Source organism: Tachysurus vachellii, chromosome 26 (genome assembly GCF_030014155.1).
Source record: "Tachysurus vachellii isolate PV-2020 chromosome 26, HZAU_Pvac_v1, whole genome shotgun sequence".
NCBI classification, from domain to species: Eukaryota; Metazoa; Chordata; class Actinopteri; order Siluriformes; family Bagridae; genus Tachysurus; species Tachysurus vachellii.
The window spans coordinates 2,465,692-2,492,207 of NC_083485.1; the positions used below are offsets into that span (position 1 = coordinate 2,465,692).

General features: G+C 36.6%; 3 protein-coding genes across 4 annotated transcripts; 2 read left to right on the forward strand and 1 right to left on the reverse strand.

Moving 5' to 3' along the window:
- Nucleotides 1-159: 159 nt before the first annotated feature.
- si:dkey-111e8.4 (uncharacterized protein LOC793802 homolog) lies at nucleotides 160-917 on the reverse strand. Its single transcript, XM_060863728.1, has 2 exons — nucleotides 664-917; nucleotides 160-562 (listed from the first exon to the last, which is right to left on the reverse strand). The coding sequence occupies exons 1-2, from the start codon at nucleotides 798-800 to the stop codon at nucleotides 160-162; spliced, it is 540 nt and encodes a 179-aa protein (XP_060719711.1). The 5' UTR covers nucleotides 801-917.
- Nucleotides 918-7,972: 7,055 nt separating this feature from the next.
- Nucleotides 7,973-11,009, forward strand: LOC132841175 (armadillo-like helical domain-containing protein 3). Its single transcript, XM_060863416.1, has one exon. It carries the CDS (start codon nucleotides 7,995-7,997, stop codon nucleotides 10,059-10,061), a length of 2,067 nt encoding a protein of 688 aa, XP_060719399.1. The 5' UTR covers nucleotides 7,973-7,994; the 3' UTR covers nucleotides 10,062-11,009.
- A 1,054-nt stretch (nucleotides 11,010-12,063) lies between these two features.
- Nucleotides 12,064-13,531, forward strand: LOC132841223 (butyrophilin-like protein 2). Of its 2 annotated transcripts, none has more exons than XM_060863501.1 (4): nucleotides 12,064-12,296; nucleotides 12,484-12,539; nucleotides 12,648-12,962; nucleotides 13,352-13,524. In XM_060863501.1, exons 2-4 carry the CDS (start codon nucleotides 12,524-12,526, stop codon nucleotides 13,423-13,425), a joined length of 405 nt encoding a protein of 134 aa, XP_060719484.1. In that variant the 5' UTR covers nucleotides 12,064-12,296; nucleotides 12,484-12,523; the 3' UTR covers nucleotides 13,426-13,524. The 2 variants fall into 2 exon arrangements, 1 of the variants encoding a protein (XP_060719484.1); XR_009647871.1 differs by having other exon boundaries at nucleotides 12,065-12,296; nucleotides 13,349-13,531.
- Nucleotides 13,532-26,516: the final 12,985 nt, after the last annotated feature.

A 26,516-nucleotide genomic window follows, 5' to 3' on the forward strand; every position in this document is an offset into this window, starting at 1 on the left:
TGCTGACATTGAAAACTCCTTCTGGTAAATTTAAATAAAACCCTCCATAAATAAATCTGTTTTCTGTACACAAAACACAAGACAAAGAAAAAAACATTTTAAGAGTTCAACATTTACGTTCATTGCCTTGTACGAAGTCTCTTATGATAAAGCTGGATATTACAGCTGCGTTTCATCGGTACATTCATCATAACTATCATCCTCATCAGTAACCCCAGTTAAGCTAACTGTATCAGGCACAGGATGGATAATAACAGTGGTAGTTTGCAAGTTAAGAGAGGTGGCCTGCTGTGCAGTGTGGAGTGTGCTGTCTGTTTCGGTGTGACACGAAGCCAAAGTGTGTATCTGAGACTGATCTTGAGAAATCTCGATAACCTCAGCATGTACATCAGAGACACCAGGGTCAGTGGTGCACACAGCATCTATAGAGCGAATTTGTCCTGTTAACATCTGAATGATCTCTGAGGCATGTTTCTGTTCTGTTAGGATCCTCAAGGTGAATCTAGGATTATTGTTTGGACTTGAATTGGCAGGTGGAATGATCTCAACTTCTGCCATTTTCCTGAGAGATAGAACATGAGAGAAAAACAAGCGGCAATCAAGTGAGTGTGTGTATGATTGGCATGTGTATGTGTAAACGTGTGTATGTGTGTGAGACAGTACTCGTGTGTATGACGACGTCTTAAGATGCAACAGACAGCAACGATGGCAATAATTGTGAGCAGCAGGAAAACCACAAATATGATGAAAATATCAGAATTTAGCCACTCGGACATGGAGCTCACCCTAGTGTCATCCATCACCTACACACACGACATACTTTTTCTCAATACACAATGGTGTATAGCAAAAAGCTAGAAATTAAGTGTTTTGTGAGTTTTTCTAAATACCTCATGCATAAAGCCGTTTTACAAATTTAGCTTTACTTCAATTCCTGTTCAAAGCAACCAATAAAAAAGGTAAGTTACGCTTTATAAACGGCTTCAATTCTCACTGTAACTAGACCCGCTTACTTCCTTTCAAAAACTCAACCGTTAATTTTCGGCGGTCCGATCACTAAACGACACTGTGAGTCGACTCCCAGCGTATAACTCAAAACGGCGATTGCAAGAGCTGACTCAAAGAACCGAATCAGTTTTTTTTTTTTCCTCAGGGAAAACTGCAGAGATGAATAAGGCAAGAAAGTTGTTTATTTGATCGCTTTTTTTCAGTCTGTCAATATCAATATAACTTTTATTTAACCTATCGTATCAAAATCTTTTTGAAAAAATGTTCAACACACATTTCTAAAAGTAAAATTACCTCAGTGCAGTTCATAGAAATCTACACTAGATGTCGCCCTTGGCTACGGCAGTTCATTGGAACGAATGCGTCAATAGAGCCGCGATCTTGGAACAGGGGACCCCCTCCTCTTTAATGCATCAGCGTCAATGTAGGCAAAGGTCTAACGGAAATAAAATCACCATGAATCGTCATGAATGCGATTTTATAGTTTGTTTTTTTTGGTTTGTTCCAACGGTCAGACGTGTATTTATCATTGAGTCCAGAGAAAATGTAACGTTTTGATATTAAGATAATCTACTTTTTCAAAATATAATGCTATAATGCTGTTTATCACTTGATAATCTACAAACAGATTCTAATTATTTTATTTAATACCATGTCAGCAATCAAAGCTATTTTCATGGCAAAAATTCAATTACAAAAACACATAAAATATAAACACAATAAAAACAAAACAAATATACAAACAAGTCATATTATACAATTTATTTTTAATTAACATACGATAAAAAATCCAAAACATTTTCAGGCATAATGTCATTAAATGTCCTTAAGTGAAGTAACTTGATAAAAGAGCATTCTACTTGTGTTACGTCCAGGACAATCTAATAAAATATGTTTGACAGATAAGGAAATCTTACAGAACATACATAAAGTTGGGTCTTCACCTAAAAGCAAAAAAGCATAGGTCAATTTTTAATGTCCTTATTAAGAGCTTTGGAATCTACAAACATTGTCCGTTTTCCTAACTGTCAAAAACTAATGGGTAACTAGCATGGATTAGCTGTGGTCGTTAACCAAGGACTGAAACAAACCAACGTAACAAGAAATATAATTTCGTAACATTCAATATCATAAAACACATTCTCACTCGTGTAACGTAATCCCTTGCTGTCTGGTTTTTAGATTTCGTTCATTTGAACATCTAAACGCAGCACAGAAGTCCGGCATCGTCCATGAATTTGAAGTAAAAGACCCCTGTTCCAAGATGGCGCATTTTTAGAACCCCAAAGCGACATCTAGGTGTAGATATCTATGAGTGTCGTTCACCAACTAGCTAACAAATTACCTCAGTTAACTAGCAGAAAGCTTACTGCAGAAAGCGAAGAAAGGCTTACGATAAGGCAAGAAGTAGGACGCATGTTAATATAGGATCAGCTTTCCAGGGCTGGAGAGAACTGAAGGAGCGGGAAGGCCTGAGATGGGACACAGAGGTTGCTTTTTTCCTTCTTGATAGGTGAGTAATGTTGGTTTTGCTTTGTTTCATAGAACTAATATATGCCCTTCTTTGCATGATTATGCTTGTGTCATTTTTGCTTGTTTGTTTATCTGCAATCGTATTGTTCTTCACTTCAGCTATGATAAAGACACATTTCTTTCCATTAGTTGCCTGGGTTACATATGTGTTTATGTATGCGTGGGCGGAGCTATCAATACAGGGATGGGACCCATTTCGGTTAGGGGCGTGTTTTTTTTTTTTTTTTTGTGATTTCAAATATCAACATTGGCTTTCAAACATCGTACACACCACCTTTAAATAATTACAATATATAGCTTATATAGCATTACCCAGCAGGGGGCGCCCCAGACTAAGGTTAATCTCTTTAAATGTCACACAGCAACTTACTCACAGTAAAGAATATGACAAGCTACAACCTTTCTGGTTGATTTCCTTAATTCAGGTAAAATATATGTTTTCATTTATCCTCAACACTTTGAGCACCTGGAGAGCTATAACCTGAATTTCAACCCTAACCACCTGTATTTGAGGAAAAATATACTACATCAGCAATAATAATAATTACTTATTTACAATAATTGAAATTTAGTTTTGACTACATGTAGTAATAAAGTGTTTTTGCAATGTTTGCATTGTACAAATTACAAATGTCACAGTCATGTTTATAAGCTCAGTTCATCTTATTATCTTCTCCATATTTTTCCTACAATAAATGTGTTTTATAAGATTTATATGGTGATGATTAACAGGACAGTGTTGATGAGGTTGACTAAGGCAGCTAACACTAACTCAGATTCATACTAATTTATTGTGTGTATGATTTTAGATAACACTAGCAGTAGCTTGTTAAGGTTAACCAGTCACTAGTTTTTAAATTAACTGCACTGACAGAATGAGTGGAGAATAAGAGTAATTTAATTTAAAAATTAAACAGATTATTCTCAGTAAGTACTTTCAGATGGTAAATATCTACTTGATAAAATGTTAAAGTACATGAAATTTATCTTAATGATTCTCAGTGGTGCAACTTGTCATATCTTTAAATGCATTTGTTTTAAGTGTAAATTAAACAGTGAAAATTATTATTTATGTATCATACCTTTATGATCTCATCTGTCTAACTCTTCCTTATGAAGAATGTCTCTCATTCTGATTGGATTTAAAAGCAAATGTGTCTCATAAGGTCAATAATTCCAGATAGTAAATATTCACTTAATACAGTATATGTAAGTACATGAAATATACTGCAATAAAACGTAATAATACTACTATTTAGCTGTTGTTAGGAAGTGTAAATTAAACAGTGTAAGGTAAGTTATAATGTATAAGACAGTGGTGAAAAAAGAAGCAGATTTAGGCGAATAAATTTTGAATTTGATGACAGTGTAAATATCAATATCGTAGAGCTGATAAAGAACATAGGCAATAAAAAGTAATGAAAAAATATCAAATATGTAATAATGAAAAATCTGCTAAATATGTATTGATCCTGAGCAGTGTGACAGAAAAACATTTACCCTATTGTGAGTTTGGCATTGTTGCTGGGGAGGATTAATGACATTTCTTCTGTCCGTCACAGTGAAACTAACATGGGAACTAACATGACACTGGTGCTGCCTAGGCGGATGAGGTCTGGGAAGAATGCAACAGGAAACACCATCCTGGACAGAGAGGAAAGGACTGGTCAAATGTAGATACATTACACCATCTAAAACTTATCCAAAAAGATTAATGGCTGTAAATAGTGTAAATAGTTTTTCAGTTTTTTTTGTCATTTTTCTAAACTGTTGCCTTGTGCTTTCATTATTTTTATTTTTATTTATTTATTTTTTTATTAAAGGCTGTACAATAACTAAACTAACTATACGATGATTTATATTTAGTATCTTGTTTAAACCTGTTTATATACCACAAGTTGAAAAAAAGAAAACAATTACTAATATTTGATGTTAATTTTTTAAATCTTATTTCACTAATTAGATTATCTACTATACTACTACTCATAGTCATCATGTACTTTCTCTCAAATTTCCACTTGAAATGTCTTAATGATTTTGTTTGTAATAAATCTGACCATTTTTCAGTTGCTCTTTTTCTCTTAGAATTAAGCATAGTGTTTTTGTTTTTTTACTGTCTATATAATACAGCAATACAGGTGCATCTCAATAAATTAGAATGTCATGGAAAAGTTAATTTATTTCAGAAATTCAACTCATAGTGAAACTCATGTATTATATAAATTTAGTACACACAGACTGAAGTAGTTTAAGTCTTTAGTTCTTTTAATTGTGGTGATTTTGGCTCACATTTAACAAAAACCCACCAATTCTCCAAAAATTACAATACTTCATAAGACTAATAAAAAAACATTTTTAGTGAATTGTTGGCCATCTGGAAAGTATGTTCATTTACTGTATATGTACTCAACACTTGGTAGGGGCTTTTGCGTTAATTTCTGCCTCAATTCGGTGTGGCATGGTGGTGATCAGTCTGTGGAACTGCTGAGGTGGTATAATTTCAACGTTATAGCATCTGTTGCAGTGTTCATCCAGTGAGTGGTGAAGCCAAGGTAGCCTCTCATTCTTCTGTCTGACCAGATGTCCACAGTGACAGGCAGATTTATAACTGTGGCCATTTCACTTATTAGTTTTGATTGTCTCTCAGACACCACAGTGTCAAGTCTTGAGGTGGTGGTTCTGTGGCTCACTGCAGTATATTTTGTGTCCATAATGGAGAGAAAGTGAACGAAGTGCTTGTTGTCAGTGATAGACAGGGGCATGTTGTGTTAAGAACACACCAAAATACTTACACTAAAAATGTATTTTTATTTGATAAACAGGTCATGACAAAAATTGGACTTGGACACATTTATTAACATCAATCTTTATCCTCATTTCCTTTCACACCCATATATGATGGTATCCACAGGAAATTTACCATAATTCCAGATCGTCTTATTCTAAATAGACTCTGCATCACATCAATTATCATATCTTGCATCGCTGTTGATATTCCACTTAATAAGCTATTTAAAACCGAAAAGGGAGTCTGTACAAATACTGTTCTTGTTGGCTGTACTTCTTCTACCCACTAGAGCAGAGGTATTCAACTAAAATTTAAAGAGGTCCAGTAAGAGAAAGTTTCTTGAAGCAAAAGTCCGGAAGATCATAATGTCTAACTAGTTAGTGTGATATATATATAAGTAGCCTAGTAGTTGTATCAACATCTGCAAGCAATCAATACCTGACTGTCAAATCAAATAAACTCAGTACAATTCAAAAAGCTTTTGACAATATTTATTGTCAAGTAACATAGAACTGAACAAATGTATGATTGTAGATATGAATAACGTTCTCTCATTTAATAAATAAAAGTAGGGCTGCATTTCAAAATAAGAGAAAGTTATTTATTAATTATTAAGAGCTGTCTCACTCGACTGTTTCTCTCCCTTTCTCCGTCTCACTCGTCTGTTTCCTTCCCTTTGTTTTCTACATGAATCTCTAAAACTTGTTCTTGTAACTTTACTCTAATTTTCTCTCATCTGTCTTGCAGTGTTGAGTCGCAGTGTTTACTTCAGGAATGCACAGACTTGATTGGCTGAGTGGTATCACGTGGGATGGTTTAACTGCATGCAATTGGTCTGTGCGTTTCCACTACCACTACCGTAAAGATTGCAAAAGCTGTGCCGGAAAAATAGAAGCGCTTCGTCTAGTTTTAAATCATAACCTTTTGTTTTGGCTGTAGGTCCGGGTCCATATTGGACAGCTTCTGGGTCCGGACCCGGACCGCGGTCCGCCTGTTAGTGACCTATGAACTAGAGTGCTAGAAATATTGCTATTATCTCTGCAGTAAAAACAGATACATGATCTGAAATTCGTTTGTATATTTTGACATTGAATTGGGGAATATATACTGCTGATGCTGTTTCTCCAGGTTCAGGATCTTTAGAGCCATCCATGTATATTTGTAATATGCTATAATATGATTGTTCAATGTATTGTCGCACTGCTATATTTGTTAACATATTTTCATCAACTACTGGCATAGGGAAAAGCCAAGGAGGAATTGCTGAAGTTATCACGGAAGGAGCAATATGGATGTCACTAATTCCCATATTCTGTGCTTCCTCATTTGAGGTCCTATCCAAAGCTTGATAGTTTTTTATACTCATATTCCCAGCAATTCTTCAAAACTTTCTTAACTGGATGACTATCCAAGTGGCCCTTTATTTTTGATCCAATATTCATTCATTCATTCATCTTCTACCGCTTATCCGAACTACCTCGGGTCACGGGGAGCCTGTGCCTATCTCAGGCGTCATCGGGCATCAAGGCAGGATACACCCTGGATGGAGTGCCAACCCATCGCAGGGCACACACACACTCTCATTCACTCACGCAATCACACACTACGGACAATTTTCCAGAGATGCCAATCAACCTACCATGCATGTCTTTGGACCGGGGGAGGAAACCAGAGTACCCGGAGGAAACCCCCGAGGCACGGGGAGAACATGCAAACTCCACACACACAAGGCAGAGGCGGGCAATTTGTTCTCATCAAAATTTAACATTACCGAGAGGCTGTCAGTCTTTTCATTATTTGAATATATATGCGCTTGAGCCGCCTGACATTCCTTACTGCTGCCCCAGTTATATTTCTTATGATTTTCTCAGCTGAAACATCAGTTGGGATCCCTGTTATCACAGCTCTAACCCAATTCTTCTCGTCTGGGATTGAGCATAATACTTTATGTCCAATTAGTGATGTTATTCCCAGGGCCGTTTTTTTGTTGTCTACCGTCTTTACAGAACAATATCAGTTTGCCATCCATCAATGTCTTAATACTTTCAATTGTTCCTAATGTTTTTTAAGTGTTTTTGTTAATTTCAAAGGGTTTATGACATTAACGGATTCAGTAGCAAACTTCAGCAATACCTCCTACTCCTCTTTCCTCCTTCTTGCCTAGTGATTTCCCTTTTGAAAGTCTGTTTCTGAGATTTGTCCCCAATTTTTCTTTCTTTTCTGAGTTTCTACCAATTTCCATTCATTACTTGCATTGCCTCCACTATCCTCATCAGCCATTTCATCCTCCATTTCCGGATCGCTTCCGGAATCTACACTACTTCCTACCATCAGCGCTCCAGTCACAATTCAGCTGTCGCCACCCGCATCTGTGTTTAAATATAATTAATAACTCTGAACAAATGCAGGCATGTCGTAGTGTATACAGACCCATATAAATGCTTCCATTCCGTCTGCGTGCTATTATCAATCCGCCATTTTGAATCCTCCAGAAATGGAGAATTGCAGGAAGATGACATCACGCAAATCCAAGGAAAAACAACCTTCCGTTTGCTGACGCCGGAAGTGGAAAGCCTGCGACAAAAAGCTAGCGTCTGAGTAAAGAGCTAGTCATGAGTAAACAAGTTTAACTTGTTTTGCGTGTGAGAACGTGTGGAGGAGCAAAATGGCTCAGGAGAAGAAAGCCGGGCTGTTAAAAAGGACGTCGTCGTCTAAAAAGCCGCTGAAGGAGAAGGTGGTGTTGATGTACGATGAAATATTCACTAAAGTCAATCCTGCTAAGGCGAACCCTCGCTTCTGGGACGAGCTGTTTTTAATGAAGGCGAACCTGGAATATCTGGAAAACAAGCTGGAGGCTCTGGATGGAGACGAAGTGATGATGATTAAGGAGAACATTAACAGCCTGTTCCATCACTGCGTCCAGGCTTTGGAAGAAGATCACCAGATTAAAGTATTAAACGCTCTGCCGACCCTTTGTGCACTCTTCAGAGGTGTTCATCACAAAAACAAATTGGCTACAGGCTTCGATATCATTAACATGCTGGTGGGATTCGACAAAGCTGAGATCAGGATGAAGGATCTCATGGAAAGCTTAGACGGTTTGCTCTGTGGAGACGGCTCTGAGAGCCTGAAGAGCCTGTGCCTGAAGCTGTTGCTCTGTCTGGTTACAGTGACGGACAACATCAGTCAGAATACCATCCTGGAATACGTCATGATCAACAGCATATTCGAGGCCATTCTACAGATCTTGTCTGACGTGTCGAGCCGCGCACAGCACAGCTACGATGCTGTGGTTCTCTTGGCTCTCTTGGTGAACTACAGGAAGTATGAATCTGTGAATCCATACATTGTGAAGTTATCCATAGTGGATGATGAATCAACTCTGGCTGGGATGGGAATGGTTATCCAGCAGTCTCTTACAGAATACAACAGGCAGTACAAAGATAAAGAGGAGGACAACCACGGGGGATTTTTTTCCACACTAACCAGCATGGTAGGCAGTATGTTTATCACTGATGCCGATGAGAAGCTGACTGTGCAGACTAACGAAGCGATCCTGCTCACACTCTATGAAGCAGTTCACCTGAACAGGAATTTCATTACTGTTCTCGCACAAAGTCATCCGGAGATTGACATTGCGACAACGCCGATCACGCCCACCCCGACTACTCCTACAACCCTGCTTGGTACCACCCCTCCTTCTTTGGATGTGATGCACAACCCTGAGCTGCCGCTGGACCACAACCTTCAAACGAGCAACCTGATTATCACGTTTATCAAATATTCCTCCATCATCATTCAAGACACCAAAGACGAACACAGACTCAACAGCACCCGACTGTGCCTCATCAACCTCACGTGTATAGCCGAGGACCAGTACGCTGGCGTCTTCCTCCATGATGATAACATGAACTTTCGAATAAACTTGCACCGAACGCCAATGAGACACAGAAAGAAAGCACCAGACAAGAACATCCCGTCTCAACCTCTTGCCTGCACCGTCTTGGACCTGATGGTCGAGTTCATCGTCACTCACATGATGAAGGACTTTCCTATGGATCTCTACATGTGGTGTGTTCAGATCATTCACAAGCTCATCTGTTATCAGAAGAAGTGTAGGATTCGGCTGCACTACACTTGGAGGGAACTTTGGACAGTCCTCATTAACTTGCTGAAGTTCCTGCTGTCGAATGAAACCACCTTGTTGTCCAAACACAACATCTTCCAATTGGCTTTACAAGTTGTCCATCTCTTCAACATGTTCATTACGTATGGAGACACATTCCTGCCAACTTCCAGCAGTTATGATGAGCTGTATTATGAGATCATACGCATGCACCAGGTATTTGATAACCTGTATTGCATGGTGCTCAGAGTCTCCACCAACATTGGCCAGTGGAAGGAACCGGCGAGCAAAGTCACGCACGCGCTGGTTAACGTCCGAGCCATCATCAACCATTTCAACCCGAAGATCGAGTCATACGCCGCCGTTAACCACATATCACAACTGTCAGAAGATCAGGTGCTGGAAGTGGTACGCTCCAACTACGACACTCTGACTCTGAAGCTGCAGGATGGTTTGGACCAATTCGAGCGCTATTCGGAGCAGCCCAAAGAAACAGCATTCTTCAAGGAGTTGGTACGCTCCATCAGTCTGAACGTGAGGAAGAACGTTTCTCTCAACACCCTGAGTCAGGATGTTCTATTGAAGGAGTTCTCATCGATATCTTGAGAGCTTGACACAACCACACGTAACCTGTAACCAAACGGGGAACAAGCAAGTCATTTCAAGCCTGTTCCCATCTCCACTGGCAAGTTTTGCTGGAAATCACACCTTGGAATTTCACACAGGGCTGAAAGTGTTTAAATCAGTTTAACACACATTTTCTTCTTCAGTGTAGGTTTTTTTTGTTGTTGTTTTTATGGAACTTTTTTTTCCAACAATGTATTTGATTCTAATTAAATCAGTGTAACATGAGACACATATGCCTTGATCCTGCTGTGAGGTTTTGTTTTCTCTCACAACGTTAATTGAACAGATGAATCATCTCGAATAAGCATCCAGAGTGCATTAGCATTATGAGTTGAACTAATAAATCTTGCTAATAATCTTAAAGGTTCTTCAGTTCAGGTCTTCAGTGTTGTCTACATATTATTTTTAAAAGATGAGACATTTGATTGCTACAGAATCCAAGCAATGTTTGACTTATTCACATATAACACCCTTCAGCCGCAACCACTACCCATCTAGGCTTACTGTCCTAACTTGGTACCTTCTCTGGACATGATGCAAAGTCGTGGATACCAACCTGGTCACCACCCAGGAGACACAATAGATCTTACTTGTATAACCAGAGGAGAACCCGGATCTGCACTTGGTTCTTGGCTAAACAGATGTTTCACTCAACTCCACCGGTCATCCATGTAAGTCTAAGCAGTTAAGATGACGAGATCAGATCTTTATCAGAATCCTCACCAAATAGTAAATGCTAATTGACTCGATATCATCCAAATCATCGTTTACAAGTAAAAACACTTAAGAGCAGCCAAAAGTAAAGTAGACTTGAGACTTTTTTCTTTATCCAGACATGGCTAAAATAACCTGTAACCGTAATGACAAAAACATCAATCATGTAACTACTGATTTTTTTGGACTGGACTGTTCTTCCTGGAGTCATGATTTAACACACCATCCTGAAATCCTGAATGTGTTTGAAGATCTTCAGTATATTTTTGGTTTGGTTTGGTTTTATAAAACATTATTTGATTTTCTGTTGGTGTTGGTTCTTCTTTTTTGTTCCATGACTGTTTGTTACAAATCAGGTTTTGGGCATCATGCAGAACTGCTTGATTTTTAAAAAAAATCTGGATATTAAACACATTAACTGACTTTATGTACATAGTCTGTTAGTGAACTACTCAATTTTGACAATATTTAAATTGGAATAATTTTGGATAAAAAAATCAGTTCATATCGTCAGGGGATCCCAGGAATAAGGTTTGAACCTAAGGAACATCTAAATTTTTATCTAAAGGTCAAAACTCATTAAAGAAATGCTTAAACTTTAAGCAAGCATTCATTCAAAATGTGCATAGTGAGCTAAGTTAAGGAGCTGTGACACGTTGTTTTTCACATGCACATTGTGTTCTGTTCATAACTGGAGTTACTAAATTGTATTAGAGAAGAAATAAAAACTGTCAACAACTGGTCTTATGGTGTTGTGTGGAAGCCTGAATTTCATTCTGATGCTTAGCGTTGATTGCAAATGATCTAATCTAATTATATAGTTATTATTATTATTATTATTATTATTATTATTATTATTATTATTAGTATTATTTTGTCTGTGTGTTTGTGTGTGTGAGGGGGGGTACATGTAGTTAACCACATAGATAACCACATGCCACGCTAAGGAAATGGACCAAATTGCACAAGAAAACGTTTTACAACACTTAGAAAAATCAGACAACTCTCAACAAGTTATTGTACAAAACATTTATGCATATTTTTGATTTAAAATCATCTCAGGGTACAAGGAAGGTCTACATCATCACTCTAAACCGTCTAAAGACCTACCAGTTTCTGATGCTTTGGGAATTTTCTAAATGTATTTATTTTTTGTTTTTTTATCATTATTATTATAATTATTATTATAATACATGTATATAATAAGGCTGAAACCAGAGGGCGTGGTTATCAGAGGCGAAGGGGCGGAGCTTTGTCTCAGTTCTCTGTAATGAAGGTGAAAGTGAAAATAGTTTTCGACTCTCAGACAGAGTCACTGCGCCATTACACTTCCTGCTGTAACGGACTGATACAGGAGGAATATATGTGTATATGTAGACAGGGGACATTTTAAACACGGTGTTTAAACCCTAATGAGTTAAATACCGAATATGTGGCGCTCTAAAATGTGGAAACACTTCAGTTAAAGTATCAGATGTGTTTATATGAGGAACAGGAAAGGTAAGAAGAGTTAGCATCATGCTAAAGTACAAGCTAATCTCAAACTAATCCAATTGTGTGTAATTCCTTACCTTCTTATCATGTATTTGTGTTAAACATGAGGACTCTCTCTCTCTCTCTCTCTCTCTCTCTCTCTCTCTCTCTCTCTGTCTCTCTCTGTTTGTGTGTGTGTGTTGTGTGTGTTTAGGATTTTATTAGTCTGAATCTACAGAAAGAGATACAGAAAGATGGCGACTGCAAGCAGTAAGTTCTATTTCAAGGAACGAATTTATCAATATATTAATATATTACATATTTATTTGAGGATTGAAGATTAATTGTGTGTGTGTGTGTGTGTGTTTTCCCACACAGATGAGTTTAAACTCATTGCTCCCAGAGTAGAGTTTAAAGACTCTGCTGTCACTCTCTCATGTTGTCTGTCTCCTGAAATCAGTGCTGTTGACTTGGAGATCCGGTGGTTTAAGGAGACAGACTGTGTTTGTGTTTATAAGAACAGTAAGGTGACAGAGGGGAGAGGTTATGAGGGCAGAGTGAGTCTGTTCACTCAGGAGCTGGAGAGAGGAAACGTCTCCTTACAGCTGAGAAACTGTACAGAGTCAGATGATGGATATTACCTCTGTCAGGTCACTGATGGAGACAGAACAGAAGAGATTACAGTATATATGAGTAAGTGTTCCTGATCTCCACACTGTATAAACTCCACATCATCATCTGTGCTTCTCATCTCAGTACATAAACACACTCAGTATTCAGTGTGAGATTCAGTATACAGGCTGCTAATGTGGAGTGAAGATCATCTGAGTTGAATTAACAGTAACTCTATTTTTCACTCTTCTACACACCTGCACAAGGGCTTAAAAGCAGCAGCTTGTACAAATATGAAGTAACTAGGGATTTATTTATCTAACTTTATTTATCTATTAATGAGATTAATAAGATTGACTGAATATCAGTTTAAACTAAAACAATCAAAGACATTTTTTACATCAGAGAGTAAATTAAATTACACACTAAATGTGACATTTAAATGATTACAGTTTCTGTATATCCAGTAGATCAGACTACATCACTGCCAAATACAGCACTGAGAACCAAACTACACACATTTAGGTTAAAGGTAGAGGAATAAAACACAGTCTGGCTGATGATTAAGACTTTTGGTGTAAGTATATCTGTCTAGTGGCTAATGTGAGATGTATAACAGATTGATCCCTGAGGCACTCCAGATTGAACAACATTAACCTCATACAGTATCTAAATCCACCCATGGCAAAAAACTGCTTCCGATCATTGAGGTAAGACTTAAACCAATTTAAAACAGTATCAGAGACACCAAAAACAGTTTCAAGATGCACTGAGATCAAGAAGGATCAAAACTGAAAGACTGAATCTGAAGCAGTTAACAAGTCATTGGTAACCCTGACCATGGCAGTTTCTATACTATGGAATTTTACGAAAGCCAGATTGCAAAGGCTCAAAGAGATTGTTCGCAGTTAAATGAGAAATTAACTGAGTAGCAACAAATCGCTCCAAAAGTTTAGCAAGGAGAGATTAGATATGGGACAGAAATTAGCAAGGTTCTCATAGTCTATATTTGTATTTTTAGGTACTGGGGTGATCGCAGCTATTTTAAAAGCTGTTATGACAACCCCAGTACACAGAGAGTCATTTATAATGCTCAGAACAATGGGACACAGAGAAGCAAAACATGACTGAAACAAACAAGTGGGTATGGGATCTAGGAAAGAAGTGGCTGCTTTTATTTTAAAGACCTCTGCAAAAAGACAATACGTGTCAAGTGTAGAAAATGTTGAAAACATAGAACCAGAATAACAAGGAATAAAAACAGCAGAAGAAGACAATAAAGTAGAAGTACAAAAACCTCTACGAACATTTTCAACCTTTGTGCTAAAGAAATGCAGGAAGTTATCACAGAGATGATCAGAAGCAGTAACATTAGAGAGAGTTTAATGATTTAGCAATTTGTTAAAAGAATTGAAAAGTTGTCTTGAATTTCCTTGATTGTCATTAATCATATTAGATAAATAATCAGATCTGGCAGAAACAATACCAGCCTTATATTCTTGTAAGCAATCTTTCCATATTTGATCTTTCCATATTTGATCACTCCATTTTACGACAAGATGTCTTCATCATACACAAATCTTCATTATACCAAGGAGCAGGATGTACAAATAAAACAGAGCGTGACTTTTGAGGAGCAAATAATTCCAGGCCAGTTAAGAGAACACAATTTAACATGGAAACCCTTGTCTCTAATGGATCAGATGGAGAGGAACTACTTAATGAAGAGTCAATAAATGCAGTAAAGTCAGAAGTGTCAATTAACCTCCATTTCCGGTACAGTTCCCATGTTAGTGAATAGAACATGATCCAAACTTTCATTTAATTTAGAGCTCCACAGTCATTTTTATGAGCTCAGTTCATCTTAATATCTCCTCCATATTTTCCCTACAATAAATGTGTTTTATAAGATTTATATGGTGATAATTAACAGGACAGTGTTGATGTTATTGACTAAGGCAGCTAACACTAACTCAGATTCATACTAATTTATTGTGTGTATGATTTTAGATAACACTAGCAGTAGCTTGTTAAGGTTAACCAGTCACTAGTTTTTAAATGAACTGCACTGACAGAATGAGTGGAGAATAAGAGCGAACTTCTTCATTCAGATGAGTAACGTACTGCAGCTCAAATCAGTAATTCATGAGTCAAAGCTCTAAAACTTTTTCCTAACAATGATAAGATTAATATTCCTGTGAACATTATAACAGTACAGTTTATCATGTTACATTTTTATTACTAACACTGTATTAACTTTGAGGTAACTGATGCAGTGTTTTGAGACGTACTTCAGGTCAAATCTCACAGCGTATGTTCAGTGTCCATCAGCAGTATGGGCTCGTGATTAAAATATGGTGATGTTCAGCATTTTCACTTCATATGGAGTGTTTTATTCAGCAGCTGATCACAGATCTGTGTTACTGCACTGAGTAAAAACACCTCATGAAGTCTTTCATTATTTAATATAAACTATTTATAATGATTCACTATCTTTTGTTATATTTTATTAAAATAGTTAAAATTGTAGCTGAACACCTTTGAAAGCACAGAGTGAAGATTGTTTATCAGCTGTTCTGACTGTAAATCATAAGTTTTTCTCATTGTATTTTATCTAACATTACATTTCTCTCTGTTGTTTTACATGATACTTCTCGCAGGGGTAAGTAAATAACTCGACTTCACACTAATAGTAAAAGCTGATATTTTATAAACTTATCACATATATTACATTTTAATCCAGGAATCAAATAGAAACATAAAAATTTGTAATAGATATTAAAAAGTCTACATCTTTGTTGAAATGGCAGGTTTTTGTTGTGTAATAAATGAAAACAAGAAAAATCAAATCAGAAACTTTTACACTTTTATATTGAAATTGCAACTTATATATTAAAGTTATTTTAGGGTAATAAAACATGTACAATAACCCAGTTGTATAAGTTCACACACCCCTAAATTTATACTTATTTGAAGCACCTTTAGATTTCTAACCCTAACTATTTTATTTTTTGCATAAAACAGACTTCCATCTTGTCACTCTAACCTGTAGTTCAGACATATGAAGAATATTATTTTGGGCTTATTGACAGCCTCCCTGACCAGTTTTCTGGTGGGCTTCTAAATAATTTTAGAGGGTTGTATAGTTTGTTGATTTTTGTCTTTCCAGTGTTCCATGGTATATTTGATGTCTTGAAATTTGTTTGTAACCCTCTCCTAATTGATATTTCTCAACAATGAGATCCTGTACCTGATTTGTCAGCTCTTTGCAGCCCCATGGCTTTTCCAGTTACTAAAATGAACAATCCTACAGGAACAGCTGTACTTTATTTGGTGTCCATCAGTCACTTTAATTAACAGCAGGTATCTTCTAGTGAGTATTTAACAAGAGTTTGAACGTGATTGGTCGATTCTGAACACTGCAACATTAGCAATTAGAAAAGGGTGTGCAAACTTATGCAACAGGGTTAATGTACATTTTTATTAAAGAGAGAAAAACAGAAGGAGATCACGCATCTTCTCTAATCTACTGCGACATGTCACATGCTGTCGTAACCAGTATATAGACGAGGCAGCAGTAAAGAACATCATTCTGTTATCTGTTCAGGTTTTACATTGATAAATGTCTGTGTTTATAATTAAAGGAAGTGAGAATCTGATATTCTGTATATTCCTTTATCTACTACAATAGCACAGAGATATATTACAAAATATTTCACTATATATGTAAAATACACAGGGGGAAATGTACAAATACTGACATACTGTATATTGGTAAAGACATGCAGAGATCAGAAAATAGGATTTTCCAATAAATCACAAGATATTTCTCTTCCTTAAGGGGAACTAGCGGTATATTAGCACAATGCTACATGATACAGATTTACTGTGTGTGATGACCGATTGTTGTCTAGTTTTCCTCTTTTTTATTAAGACACACATCAGCTATGTTTTAACCAGAGTAACAGTTACTTTCCACATTTTCACATGGAACAATTCACATTTGTAATCATGCATAAAATCTTCACACTGTTTTATTTCCTTTCACAGCCTCCCTGGCTCCGTGAGTATAAACCCCTTTTCTGTGCTAGTGATGTCTTGATGCTGCATGAATAATATATTTATTGTTCAGATGAAATAGATTAGACTGTGCTGTGTGTTCAGAGTGCAATAGCACATAGATATCTGAGCATCATGAGCATAGTGTAGTGAACACAACAGACTGTGATCTCTAACAGAACATTCATCATGCTGGTGTCTAGTTTGTCATTTAGTGTTGTACAGACACAGAAATCTGACCTACACACTGATACTGAGAGAGAAAAAGCTGAACGTATAGCAGTGAGAAGCAAAGTAACACACAAAGCTAGGTAATATTGGGCTGCTAGTTTGTTCTGTAGACTGTGTGCTGTGTTTGAATGAGCGCAGTCAGAATGATCAGAGTTACACTGAGACATCGGTGATCAGACTGCTGCAGAATCAGACAGAGTCACAGTGTGAGCTAACCGGACAACGCTAGGAAAAAGACTAGCACTTGTTGAAAGTGAGAGGTTTTGCTCTTTTACCTTGTGCTCAGAAACTGTGACAGTCACAATGATGAGTAAAGAAACTCCAATATTTACTACACAACTACACAATTTAATATAAACTATTTATAATGATTCACTATCTGTTGTTCTATTTTATTAAAATAGTTAAAATTGTAGCTGAACATCTTTGAAAGCACAGAGTGAAGATTGTTTATCAGCTGTTCTGACTGTAAATCATAAGTTTTTCTCATTGTATTTTATCTAACATTACATTTCTCTGTTGTTTTACATGATACTTCTCACAGAGGAGGTAAGTAAATAACTCGACTTCACACTAATAGTAAAAGCTGATATTTTATAAACTTCTCACATATATTACATTTTAATCCAGGAATCAAATAGAAACATAAAAATAAGTAATAGATATAAAAAGTGTACATCTTTGTTGAAATTGCAGGTTTTTGTTGTGTAATAAATGAAAACAAAAAAAATCGAAACAGAAACTTTTACACTTTTATATTGAAATTGCAACTTATATATTAAAGTTATTTTAGGGTAATAGAAAATGTACAATAACCCAGTTGTATAAGTTTACACCCCCCTAAATTTATACTTATTTGAAGCACCTTTAGATTTTCATTCAATCATTCAATCTTTATTAAGAGTTATAACAAGAGAGTTGTTATCAGTTTAACACATCGTGACTCAGCAATATTTTGCCTTTCTTCCTTGTAAAAGCATTCTGACTCTGTCATATTTTCTGGGCATCTCCTGTGCACAGCCCTCTTCAGGTCACCCCACAGATTTTTGATTGGATTTGGATCTGGACTCTGAGCTTGTTTTGGTGAAGTCATTCCTTTGTTGATTTGTGGGTGTGCTTCAGGTCGTTGTCCTGCTGAAAGGAGAAATTCCTCTTCATCTTAGGTGTATTAGCACAGGGGTTCTGAACCTTTTGAAAGCTGGGTCCCCCAAAGCAGGTTCATTAAAGATAGATAGATAGATAGATAGATAGATAGATAGATAGATAGATAGATAGATATTATGAGTAGTAGTAGGCCTATCATCATTACTAGGTTATTGCTATATCATTATATGAGGTTACATGCTTTATTATTATTATTATTATTATTATTATAATTATTATCATCATCAGTAGGCCTATTATCATTACTAGGCTATTGCTATAATTGGGAATTGGCACCAGACCTCTGACATTAATTTATGCTTTATTATTGTTATTATTACTAGGCCTAATAGTAGGCATATCATCTGCATTTTTTACAGAAGCTTGCAGGTAGGTGATGTTAATGTGAGACCTGAGCCTGCTTTCCCTTGCAAAGATCCTCAATTCTTGGCTCAATGTCTGATAAACTTAGCCTCAAATCATCCTCGATTTGTGCACGATTGTGGTATTTCGTTTTGAGTGCAGTCATTTTTGAGAATCCTGCCTCACACAAATATGTTGACGCGAAAGGAAGGAGAATCTTCAAGGCGATGTCACAGAGTTCAGTTTGTGTTATAATTAGTGCTTGAAGTGGGGGAAAAGGTGGCGGTACTCTCTGTGCATTGGCAAATCATGACATTTTTACAATGAAAAACAAAATTTGGAGATATTGCTGTTACAACAACAATTTATTGTTATTTATTAACAACATAAATGTTACATGTAAACATGTTTGTGTGTGCGTGGCTGCGTGCGTGTGAACATTTCTTTACAAAGACAACTAAACATTTTCCTTTTAGAAGTTGGTCATTAATAAACTTGATAGTCTTGAAGTTTGTTAAGATGGCGTACAACAATTGCATCTAGATGTTAAACAACAAAAACAACCAAGAAAACAGCCCTGATCTTGTCTTTTCAGTCATATTTAGATATGTTTACAAGACAGCAAACATAATAAATAAATAAATAAGAAGTAGGCCTACACTCGGGTTTTACAGTTCAAGTCACTTACATTTTAGACGAAATATTGACTGTTTTGGTCTATTTTAGCAGCGAAAATAGATCTGATGAATCCAAACAAAGATCACAGCATAGCGCGTCTCACAGCAACACTCAATCGTGTTTTGAATGATTCAGTGATTTGAACGAATCGGTTGAGTCAAAGATTCAGTGACCCTCTCAAAAACATCTGTCTCATTCTTGATGAATCGGCCGTTTGAACGAATCGTTTGAATGAACGACTCAATGACTCGCTTAATAAAACCGCTTATCACCTGTATTTCCGCGCTCGCTATCGACAAACCAGTCCAAACACATTTCAATTTTTATTCAGGAGTTATGTATATACAAAACGATAACTTTTGATGACAGTAGTTTAGTGATAAAAAAATTGAACAAATTTTTTTTTTTCAGATTTAATTTTTTCCCTCCCATCCTGTAGCCTACTCACGCCCACCCCCCCACCACCCCCGAGATAGTGTTGAGAACCACTGTATTAGCAGAAGCCCTAAAGGTTTTGCACCAAAACTGACTGGTATTTGGAGCTATTCATTATTACGTCCAGTCTGATTAAAGCCTCAGTTCCAGCTGAAGAAAAGCAGCTCCAAAGAATGATGCTGCCACCTCCATGCTTCACTGTGGGGATGGAGATCTTCTGGTGATGTGGTTTCTTTGTGCCAAATATATCCTTTGCTTTTATGGCCAAAAGGTTTAACTTCGGTCTCATCAGACCATAAAACATTAGTCCACATAGTTTTGGGAGATTGGATATATTTTGTTGATAACTTTAGCCAGCCTTGAATATTTTTTTTACAAAACAGACTTCCATCTTGTCAATCTAACCTGTAGTTCAGACATATGAAGAATCTTATATTGGGCTTCTTGACAGCCTCCCTGACCAGTTTCTGGTCTTCTGAAATGTACAAATACTGACATACTGTATATTGGTAACGACATGCAGAGATCAGAAAATAGGATTTTCCAATAAAGCACAAGATATTTCTCTTCCTTAAGGGGAACTAGCGGTATATTAGCACAATGCTACATGATACAGATTTACTGTGTGTGATGACTGATTGTTGTCTAGTTTTCCTCTTTTTTATTAAGACACACATCAGCTGTGTTTTAACCAGAGTAACAGTTACTTTCCACATTTTCACATGAAACAATTCACATTTGTAATCATGAATAAAATCTTCACACTGTTTTATTTACTTTCACAGGCTCTTGAGAGATGTGAGTATAAACCCCTTTTCTGTGCTAGTGATGTCTTGATGCTGCATGAATAATATATTTATTGTTCAGATGAAATAGATTAGACTGTGCTGTGTGTTCAGAGTGCAATAGCACATAGATATCTGAGCATCATGAGCATAGTGTAGTGAACACAACAGACTGTGATCTCTAACAGAACATTCATCATGCTGGTGTCTAGTTTGTCATTTAGTGTTGTACAGACACACAAATCTGACCTACACACTGATACTGAGAGAGAAAAAGCTGAAGGTTTTATAACAAACAGTCATTAGTGAACACAATCTGATCTACTGAAGCTAATAATCAGAGACTGACTCATTATCAGTTTAAACTGAAACAATCAGAGACATTTTTACCTCAGAGAGGAAATTAAATTACATATCAAACACATCCAGTAGAAACTGGTGATTATAGCAATAAGAACCAAAACCACACAAACCCCAGGTAATATTGGTCTGTTAGTTTGTTCTGATGAGCAAAGAAACTCCAATATTTTCTACACAGTGAATAAACACCATGTATAACGATTAAACATAAACCTCAGTGAAAGTCTGTAGAGATCTGAGACACAGAACAAAAATCCACCAGCATGACCTCAGAGTCTTTATCCAATAGACAGATAAACACACAGATAAGGTTCAAGAGCAAAGGAGCAGATTCCAGTTTGTTAAAAAGTAGATGATGGACAGATGAGACAAAGACTAAGCTGTAGCAGAGTGATGAAAAGAGGAAAGTGTGAAGTGAAAAGAAAACTGTTCATGATCCAAATCAAAGCAGCACTTCTGTGAAACATGGAGACATGGACATTTATGGAAGACAGTAGAACTTGTCTTTATTTTTCCCTGATACAGATAGAAATGGGGTTAAAATATGGTGATGTTCAGCATTTTCACTTCATATGGAGTGTTTTATTCAGCAGCTGATCACAGATCTGTGTTACTGCACTGAGTAAAAACACCTCATGAAGTCTTTCATTATTTAATATAAACTATTTATAATGATTCACTATCTGTTGTTCTATTTTATTAAAATAGTTAAAATTGTAGCTGAACATCTTTGAAAGCACAGAGTGAAGATTGTTTATCAGCTGTTCTGACTGTAAATCATAAGTTTTTCTCATTGTATTTTATCTAACATTACATTTCTCTCCGTTGTTTTACATGATACTTCTCACAGTGAGGGTAAGTAAATAACTCGACTTCACACTAATAGTAAAAGCTGATATTTTATAAACGTATCACATATATTACATTTTAATCCAGGCATCAGATAGAAACATAAAGATGATTTTCAGACCATGTTTATATGAAGGAGACAGATTATGAGGAATACACCTCCTAATGTTTAGGTCAGATCAGAAGTCTACATCCGCTCTTGAGCCAGAGTTTGCAGAGAGACAACAGAAATAACCACACGGACAGAATAATAGTTAAGAATGTGAATTCTCCTTCTATCTTTAAATTGTTCTATTCCACTTGGAAATTGGACAATAGTTGACAGCGTCAATATGCCATTTACAGCAAATAAACTCTTAAATGATCTTATTAATTGTAATGAAGAGTCAGGGGCAGGTGGATTTAAATCCATGTGCAAACAAATTCACATCACAAATCCAACAACGATAATTCAGACATTAATACAATAATACAAATCTGTTTTTTTTCCTCTCCGGCCTGTAATACCAATTTAGACCCCAGTTCCATAGCACTCATAGCCCTTGTTTATTTAAATCCTATCTATTCTAATTCCTAAACTAGTCCAGTTTACAAACACTGCTTTTGACCTCGTTCTCCTTCCTTTATCACATAACCTGTACATTCACATTTAATACTTATGTCACAGTAACAAATCCAATTCCCTTTACATTCTTATTTTTAAAAACATGCAGAGTTCAGAAAATAGGATTTTCCAATAAATCACAAGATATTTCTCTTCCTTAAGGGGAACTAGCGGTATATTAGCACAATGCTACATGATACACATTTACTGTGTGTGATGACTGATTGTTGTCTAGTTTTCCTCTTTTTTATTAAGACACACATCAGCTGTGTTTTAACCAGAGTAACAGTTACTTTCCACATTTTCACATGGAACAATTCACATTTGTAATCATGCATAAAATCTTCACACTGTTTTATTTACTTTCACAGGCTCTTGAGAGATGTGAGTATAAACCCCTTTTCTGTGCTAGTGATGTCTTGATGCTGCATGAATAATATATTTATTGTTCAGATGAAATAGATTAGACTGTGCTGTGTGTTCAGAGTGCAATAGCACATAGATATCTGAGCATCATGAGCATAGTGTAGTGAACACAACAGACTGTGATCTCTAACAGAACATTCATCATGCTGGTGTCTAGTTTGTCATTTAGTGTTGTACAGACACAGAAATCTGACCTACACACTGATACTGAGAGAGAAAAAGCTGAAGGTTTTATAACAAACAGTCATTAGTGAACACAATCTGATCTACTGAAGCTAATAATCAGAGACTGACTCATTATCAGTTTAAACTGAAACAATCAGAGACATTTTTACCTCAGAGAGGAAATTAAATTACATATCAAACACATCCAGTAGAAACTGGTGATTATAGCAATAAGAACCAAAACCACACAAACCCCAGGTAATATTGGTCTGTTAGTTTGTTCTGATGAGCAAAGAAACTCCAATATTTTCTACACAGTGAATAAACACCATGTATAACGATTAAACATAAACCTCAGTGAAAGTCTGTAGAGATCTGAGACACAGAACAAAAATCCACCAGTATGACCTCAGAGTCTTTGTCCAATAGACAGATAAACACACAGATAAAGTTCAAGAGCAAAGGAGCAGATTCCAGTTTGTTAAAAAGTAGATGATGGACAGATGAGACAAAGACTAAGCTGTAGCAGAGTGATGAAAAGAGGAAAGTGTGAAGTGAAAAGAAAACTGTTCATGATCCAAATCAAAGCAGCACTTCTGTGAAACATGGAGACATGGACATTTATGGAAGACAGTAGAACTTGTCTTTATTTTTCCCTGATACAGATAGAAATGGGGTTAAAATATGGTGATGTTCAGCATTTTCACTTCATATGGAGTGTTTTATTCAGCAGCTGATCACAGATCTGTGTTACTGCACTGAGTAAAAACACCTCATGAAGTCTTTCATTATTTAATATAAACTATTTATAATGATTCACTATCTGTTGTTCTATTTTATTAAAATAGTTAAAATTGTAGCTGAACATCTTTGAAAGCACAGAGTGAAGATTGTTTATCAGCTGTTCTGACTGTAAATCATAAGTTTTTCTCATTGTATTTTATCTAACATTACATTTCTCTCTGTTGTTTTACATGATACTTCTCACAGTGAGGGTAAGTAAATAACTCGACTTCACACTAATAGTAAAAGCTGATATTTTATAAACTTATCACATATATTACATTTTAATCCAGGAATCAGATAGAAACATAAAGATGATTTTCAGATCATGTTTATATGAAGGAGACAGCTTATGAGGAATATACCTCCTAATGTTTAGGTCAGATCAGAAGTCTACATCCGCTCTTGAGCCAGAGTTTGCAGAGAGACAACAGAAATAACCACACGGACAGAATAATAGTTAAGAATGTGAATTCTCCTTCTATCTTTAAATTGTTCTATTCCACTTGGAAATTGGACAATAGTTGACAGCGTCAATATGCCATTTACAGCAAATAAACTCTTAAATGATCTTATTAATTGTAATGAAGAGTCAGGGGCAGGTGGATTTAAATCCATGTGCAAACAAATTCACATCACAAATCCAACAACGATAATTCAGACATTAATACAATAATACAAATCTGTTTTTTTTCCTCTCTGGCCTGTAATACCAATTTAGACCCCAGTTCCGTAGCACTCATAGCCCTTGTTTATTTAAATCCTATCTATTCTAATTCCTAAACTAGTCCAGTTTACAAACACTGCTTTTGACCTCGTTCTCCTTCCTTTATCACATAACCTGTACATTCACATTTAATACTTATGTCACAGTAACAAATCCAATTCCCTTTACATCATTATTTTCAAGACACCTCCAGAAAATAAAAGAAAGATAGAAAGGAAATCAACAACAGCACTGTTAACTCGAATGACAACAAACAAATAGTTCCTTTTTTCCTTTTACTTTGTGTCATGGACACGGAACAGAGCGGACCCAAACGCAGGATAGCTAAAATAAACAGGGTTTAATAACAGAAAACACGAAACATGACGCAGACTAGAAACAGGACATAACCACAGTAGATGCCGCGCTGCACGAGGCAACGCGGCACAGTTAAATACAAAAAGACAATGACACAATAAGGATCAGGTGTGATGACAGGGAGGAGCAGACGAAGGCGGGGCAGACATGTGACGAGAAACGTAAACAGATGCACGTGGCCAAAGTCCGGGCTGAGTCCTAACACTTTGAAACTTTATTGTCCGCAACACAGGACTAAAGCAAAAACATCAACATTCCCCAAAACACGAGGCTTTCTCCACCCCGTTAGTGCCCCCACAAGGACCGGATATCAAACTAACAATCTCCATCTTAAAAAAAAAATAAATCAATAACCAAATACATTTTTTTTATAAAGAGGGGAAGAATACATTATCCTAAAAAGAAGAGGTGAACATATTTAACAAAATTAAATAACAGCAACATCTCTTTAAAGAGATCATTATCCTTTTTTTCACATTTATGTTTAACTTATTTATGTTCCCATACACCTTCACTAAGGGTTTTTAGTAGTAACAAAATAGAAGCTCCCTTCTTGGTCAGAGAGTCAGCAAGTTGCTGCTTTGTAGCAGACCAAAGGATCTGCTTGATGTTTCCCGAGTGGATTAGTTCTTTTATGCTGCTGATCTCAAGACGAAGTCTTTATTCTGTAACAGACTTTGTGGACTTCACAGCATCAAAAAGAGAATGATTGTCAGTTACACAGATAATTGGCAGGTTGTTTAAGGCAATGCTACCTGTTGTAATTTCTGAATAAAGAGCAGATATACACATCCCATTATCAATGCCATCGGCGAGCGGCAGAGTTTCTCCTGCCAAAGTGCTTCTGACGACTCTTCTGATTCTCTTAGATTGCCAGGAGATAGGAGAAAAATTTCCATCTTCTCCCACCAAGAAAATTAGATGGCCACCTTGAGTACCACCATCCGGAAGATTTCCCATAGAGGCATCACTAAAAACAACCAGTTTCAGGGAACTGTTTTTTCCCAGGTTCTGAAATTTTAAAGTCACCTTCTCTGACTTTAGTTTTCTGATAAGCTTGTTTACATCATGCAAAGTCTGAACAGTAGCATGTTTTGTAGTTGAAGCAAAAAGAGAAGTGTCACACGATTTAACAGTCCGGACTCCACAAAGATAACGAAACATTATATCTGGCCTACTCTGTCTAGCAACCCACTGTATTTGTCCAATTTTAGACCTCAGCATGTCAGCTTCCAAGTTTGTCAGTGGAGCTGTACGTTGCACAAGTCTGATTGGATCCATAACAAAAGGTTGAAGATTATTTATATATGTACTTTGATGTACATGTATTTCTCCATTTCCAGAAGAGATTTCCTTTCCCACATAATTAAAACTATCACTCTCTTGACGGCCAACTTCAAAAGCTGTTTTCAAATGTGGGACGACCAAAGAGGAAAACGTTTCCGAACCAGCCCACAGAAAATCATCAACATGAGAGGCGAGGATTCCAATCAACTCACCGTTGTCGTCAAGCCAGTAGAACACTGCAGGGTCAATCTGTGATACATGACCTCCCAGCTGTTGCATAGTATCTTTTACATTATTGTACCAGTACCGAGAAGCATCCGCCAAGCCATACACACATTTGTTTAGTTTCCATAGCGTTCCTTTGCACGTTGCTTCTGGAGGAG